The 6489-nt window shown below is 27.3% G+C and overlaps 1 protein-coding gene across 1 annotated transcript; it reads right to left on the reverse strand.

Annotated features, from left to right (window-relative positions):
* Nucleotides 1-805: 805 nt before the first annotated feature.
* On the reverse strand, nucleotides 806-1769 carry LOC114195312 (uncharacterized). Its single transcript, XM_028085730.2, has one exon. It carries the CDS (start codon nucleotides 1691-1693, stop codon nucleotides 1130-1132), a length of 564 nt encoding a protein of 187 aa, XP_027941531.2. The 5' UTR covers nucleotides 1694-1769; the 3' UTR covers nucleotides 806-1129.
* Between the last annotated feature and the right edge of the window lie 4720 nt (nucleotides 1770-6489).

The following is a 6489-nucleotide window of genomic DNA, read 5'->3' on the forward strand; positions in this document are numbered from 1 at the left end:
TTCGACTAGTTATCTATCTTGAAGTCATTATATGATTACTTCTTTAAGCGTAGAAAACAAGTTACAACTCATGACAGTCTAATATTAATTTTATGTTATCTAAAAGGATCTTTATTCATGTATAGTAATGTTCGTATTCCTAAATATTGAGATTCTTGACTACTCAAGGGAAATCACTCTTATTTTGTAATGTATTTCGACGTTTAGAAAAAAAGTTAAGTGAGTTTCTTCTAAAGTTAAAACTAACATGCATAGCTAGTTTGAATAAACTATTTCATATACTCATATTTAAATTCTTATGTTTAATTTTAATTTTTATATGAATTAATTTATTTTATATATTTTTTATATTATACTCTTTTGAAGCTTATAAAGAATTTTTTTCAAACAAATTTTAATGTAAAGATTAGATGACATATTTTACAACACAAGCACTACATTCTTAATTACCAATCTAAATAGTAACACACTGTTCTTTTTTATATCCATTTACTAAACTAATATATGTATATTAATGCTAAGAGCCATTTCAAAGTAAAAGAAAACCCTAAAATACATTATCTAAAATACATAAAGAAGATCCATGGCACAAATGTCTAAAGTTACATTGTTCAATTTAAAAAATGTCATTAGCTACAAAATAAGATGTTAAATTATTCTATTATGGATGATCCACTTATTATGTTGGCTCGACCAACTTTATTGAAGAGTTCACAACTCATCCAATACATTAAGTCTAAAAGTATAAAAGTATTAATTTAAATCCTCTTTTCTTCACAATAAATATTTGGTCCAAACAACATGGTTCTTTTTACATAATAGAATATAGATTTTTTCTTTTTGTTTTCCAGTCATAACAAAAATATACACATACATCAATTTCTATACAGATCTAACATAAATACACATTACGCATGCTGGATCTAAATTGTCCTTCCTGTTTCACAAAAAATAAATGGAAATAACTACAATAAGACCTAGCAGTCAAACACTAAGATCCACCATGAAACTTGAACAGTGGAAAATAAAAAAACTAAAAGAAAAAATCACGTAATAATTAAATCTGGTAGCTGCAGTTTTTCGCAGATCAAATTAATCTATCTCCAAAACCAAATGAAGCCATTGTTTCTCATACTTTTATAGACACAGAACGAACATCATCGTCCCTGTAATATTTCTTCATTCTCTTGCTTTTACAGTGAAGCAACTTGAACCAAAACCCACTTTTGCAGGCACTCCTATGATCAGAATCTCTTCTTTGAACAATATCCAATGAACCACACTTACCCTCATGGTTACTACCACTGAGCAGAAAGACAGAGAGCGAAGAAGAGCTACTCTTTCCCTCGGCAGAGAAACAGAAGCAATGCATTGGAGACGCAGGAGAAGAAGAAGAAGAAGCAGAAGCTGAGGAATAATAGGATGAAGAATAAGAAGAAAGAGAAGAAGAAGAAGTTGAAGAAGAAATAGAAGAGGGTCTTCCACGTGAGTTATGAGAAGATAACTGAGCAAGCTTTTCTCTCAAGCAAAGAGAACAGACACCGGGTGATTGGTCGTGTTTGGGGTGCTTCTTGCAGTGGCCATTGCGCTTCACGCGACCAATCACACTGTATGTGTCTTTTTTCTTGCCGAAATGTCGTCTTAGGTTTTCCATTTTGCATCTTTTCGAATGTGGGGAAGTTGGTTGGGTCATATATAGAGGAGACGAAGGCAAAGGGAAAAACGAAGTTTGAGTTTGTCTTCATGTTCGTGTTTGTGTTTTTCCACCAATTTCCGTGATACTTCATGGGTGCTTCCTTGTGTTCTTCCCAAAATGCTCCTTTTGACGTTTTGCTTTAGCCAATTAAGAATTGTTAGAGAGATTACGTGGACGGATGTGATGAAGTCAAGAAGGGCCCACGGGTGGAGTCGGTGGTTCTCATGCTTCTGAGGGCTATCATTTCTACACTTTTTTTTTTTATTGAGGGACAAAAAGTAAGAGATGAAATGAAAAAAAGAGTTAAATAAAGGGAGACAAATATTATTTTTATAGGTGGAATTAGAAACTTACTCTCATCTAGTACTTTTATTCGTTTTCATCTTTATATATTTCTTTTCTTTAATTAAGTTTTTTACTTTAAATTTAATTGAGTTTCTTTTATAAAAGATATTTATTATGATTTTTTTATACTGTTTAAAAGTGTTAAGTTATTTAAAAATGTTACGTCTCAAAATCAGTTAAATTTCAAGATAAAAAATATTCAGATTAACATATAATACTTCAATTCATTTTAGATACTAATTTAATTCCATCACATTAAATTTCTATAAGATTAAGACTCAATTAAATAAAAAATAAATATAAAAAGAAAAATGAATACAAATTTAAATTATAGAATAAATTATTAGTTAAACTTATTTTTATATTGAGAATTTGAAATATTTGTTATTAATGTATTTTAAGAGAAAAATATGATTACTGAGGTTTTAAATTTATCATCTAATTAAGACACTTACCTTATATATTGCCTAGAAACCGAATGTGAATATTGTGAAAAAAGGTAATTGTGCACACATTATTATTAATTTCTCAACACCTTATGGATATGTTTTTTCCTTATCTTTAAATGCATTTGAAAATGTGTGTTTATTTTTCCGTTAAAATAAAAGGGGGGTTTGTGTGAGGCGGCGTGGAGAAAGAAAATCTTAGGAAATGTAAAAAGGCGTTGGCAAGGACAAAATCAACCAACCAACCAACCAACAAAGGTTTGAGGCGGTGCCGTTTTGTACACGTATTCAATAACTATTCAGCAAAACTGGTTAATTGATCTTTTGGGAGTTAACTTCTGTGACAAGTAGTCAAGGTAAACTAAATATACTTTTCAGATTCATACTTAACACATCTTTTAATATTAGAATAAATTGTATACGGTGATAATAATATAATTTATTTTATATCGTGAGAGATTTATTGATTTTTTTTAACTATAATGTTGAAAGTTATATAAAATTAATTTTTATCGATTGTTGGTAATGAACATTTAATATATCTGCGTAAAAAATAATAACGATTTTAAAAAGTTGTAAAAGAAAGTGTAATTACTTTTTAAGTTTTTAGAAGACTTTATATGATTTAAATTTTGTAATTAAAATTTTAGAGGATTTATAAGATATAAAATAATAAAATTTGAAAGAATTTTATGGATTTTAAAATTAAAGTGCATTATAATGCTGATATTACAATAAGCCCTTTAAATATATATATATATATATATATATATATATATATATATATATATATATATATATATATATATATTAAGAGTAGTAAGAAACTTTTTTATTTTCCACATATTGTTTTGTTTTAAGTTGATAAAATGTTAAATATTATGATTAAGGTATAATTAGTCGTATAGTACCCAGTTTGGGGCTAGAGTGTCAAATAGGTACCCGGTTTAAAAAAAGTGTCAATTGTATCTCAACTTTTGAAAAAATGTTTCAATTAGGTCTTTTTCAGACAGAGTTAACTAACGCCGTTAGTCAACGTGCCACGTGTCAGTCTGTGGTTTTTTTTTTTTAATTTAAAATAAAAATAAAAATAAAAATGCCACGTGTCAAGTCCCTATGTGTGACACATGACATTGTCAGTGCCACGTGGCATTGTTAGTGCCACGTGTCAGTATCACTATCAGATGTCATTGTTGATTTCGATTTAGTCCTCATATATATTTTTTTGTTTCAATTTAGTACCTAAGTATGTGTATCTGAGTCAATTTTGTCCTAATTTTTTTTAATAATTAAAATCCATTTTTTTATAAAACTAAAAATAATTAAGTATTAAAGTTTAACAAAAATTAAGTATTTGATATTTATATTAAAATTTAGTGGTAAAAGTCTTTTTATTAAGTCATTTTTAATAATAAAAAAAATAGTATAATATTCAAACCAATAGAAATTTTGGTTTAAAATTAGTAAGAGACAATATTGTTCTATTTAAAAAAAATTAACAAAACATGAGTACTTAATAAAAAAGTAATTAATAAAGTAATATGTTAAAAAGTCATTTTTAATAAAAAATATTAGTATAACATTTATATAAATAATAAATTTGATATGAAATTGAGGGGAACAATATAAATATTAGTACTTAATTTTGTAAAAATATTTATACTTAATTATTTTTAATCTTATAAAAAATGGATTACAAAAATATTTTAATTATTAAAAAAAATTGGGACAAAATTGAATCATATACACATACTTAGGTACTAAATTGAAACAAAAAGACATATATGGGGACTAAATCGAAATCAACACAATGACATCTGATAGTGACACTGCCACGTGGCATTGCAATGCCACGTGACACTAACAATGCCACGTGTCACACACAGGGACTTGACACGTGGCATTTTTATATTTTTTTTCAAAAAATTTTTAAAAAAATTTAAAAAAATAAAAAAATCAGAGACTGACACGTGGCACGTTGACTAATGGCGTTAGTCAACTTTGTCTGAAAGGGACCTAATTGAAGCACTTTTTCAAAAGTTGGGATGCAATTGGCACTTTTTTTAAACCGGGTACCTATTTGATACTCTAGCCCCAAACTGGGTACTATTCGACTAATTATACCTATGATTAAATATGTTTTTGTCTTTAACTTTTAGTAAAAATTGAAATTAGTTTTTCTTTGAAATTTTTGTTAATTTAGAGAAATGTATGAATTTATTCTTTTTTACCATTTAATATTTGACATTTTATACGCATTTCATAATAACATTTTAGCTAACATTGAAGGTGAAATGTGTCAAACGGTGTAAATAACTCAAATACTATCATGAAATGCGTTTGAAACGTCAAACGAACTTAACAAAATTTGATTAAAAAAATTAAATTTACGCATTTTTAAAGTTAAAAGACTAAATTAAGCCAAAGTTTCAAAGAATGACTAATTCAAATTTTTCACTAAAAATTAAGGGACAAGAACATATTTAATCTTAGATATTAAGAGAAAGAAACATAAAACTTATATCAATGAGAAAAATAATAAATAAATAATAAGATTCAGATTAAAACATGTAACAAATATAAATTATAATAACAATTTTTCTTATTTGTGTTTCTGAATCTGAAGTTATGGTACTATGTAAAATCTTCTCTTTTTCTTTTCTCATCTTACATATGTATGGTCTTCATTAATAAGAAATTATGAACATAAATATTCATCTACTAATTCAATAGGAATTTCATCGATCATATATTCAACATTCTTTAAAAGAAGTTATAAAATATTATTCCGCAAAGCAACAAAACTTCTCTTAAACATGAATATTGGGCCGAAAAGAAATGTGATCATTAGTATACACTTGAATTAATATCATAATGAAAAGGTGTTAATTGTCAACTTTATTTAAGATTTTATGCATATACAAAATTATAAATTAAAATTAACGTGAGAGAGTTACTTTTCTTTTTCACGTAATCTCTCGCACTAGCAAAGGATCGATGTAGACAATGACTTGTTGCCAGTATTATTATTTGGAATTTAAATTTACCCAAAGGACACAAAAAGAACCAAAAAGCAAGTATATAATTATGCAGGAAAAAAATAAACAGAGAAAAAAAAATCAAAATACGTAAGCAATAATTTATTCTTTTAACATAGTATATGTTATAAATTGTTGAAAGACCTCATTCAGACTATCTGTTACATAGTATAGTATATGTTACATATCTTTATTAATATTTGTATTGCATTGATTGGATGTTTCACCTCGAACGATCGGTCTGAGAAGAGGTATTTCCATAATTAGGATTATGAGGACATATCAAAAGATTATTATGATAAGTAAGATTAAGACATCATTAAACCATAATTATTATATGTAAAATAGGTAACAGCTCATTAAGAGCATTATAAATAGAACATATAGGTAAAATATTTGAATCATCAACATTTATTATATTTATTAAAATTAAACACTTACTTGAGTTTTAAAGAATTTTTTTTTGTAGTACTCAAACGAATAGACATAGACATGTTGGCGATCGACATCCACTCTAGCTTGGAAGGCACTGGGATAAAAAATACACTCAATTCGACAAAGAACATTTTGGTGTCAACAATGAGAGGTCGAGTTTACTTTAATCTCATGGTAACTACGAGGAAGATGACGATCAACTGTGCAATAGTGAAAAAAATAAAGATATTGGAAGAGTAGAGGAACCACCTAATTATGATTAAAGAACTTAAAAAAGGAATTAGATACCTGAAAGAAGAAAAATGCAGAAGAATTGAATGGTATAATGTGATAAGGGTGCATGAATGCATGAATGCATTAAACCCTTAGTTTTCCTTTCCTTTTTTTTCCTCATTTTTTTTGTTTTCTTTTAGTGATGAAAATCCTGATGGAACAAACGGGAAGCTAAGTTCAAACTTTTTTTCAACACCATACAACCTATATTAGTTTGAACCTATGGGAACAAAATTTGTAAGAGGCTGAATGAACA

Source organism: Vigna unguiculata, chromosome 8, assembly GCF_037176805.1.
Source record: "Vigna unguiculata cultivar grain cowpea cultivar isolate G323 ecotype 2 chromosome 8, ASM3717680v1, whole genome shotgun sequence".
NCBI classification, from domain to species: domain Eukaryota; kingdom Viridiplantae; phylum Streptophyta; class Magnoliopsida; order Fabales; family Fabaceae; genus Vigna; species Vigna unguiculata.

Excerpts from the sequence above, each read along its gene's own strand:
- LOC114195312 (XM_028085730.2), bottom strand. The coding sequence starts at position 1,693 with ATGACCCAACCAACTTCCCCACATTCGAAAAGATGCAAAATGGAAAAC.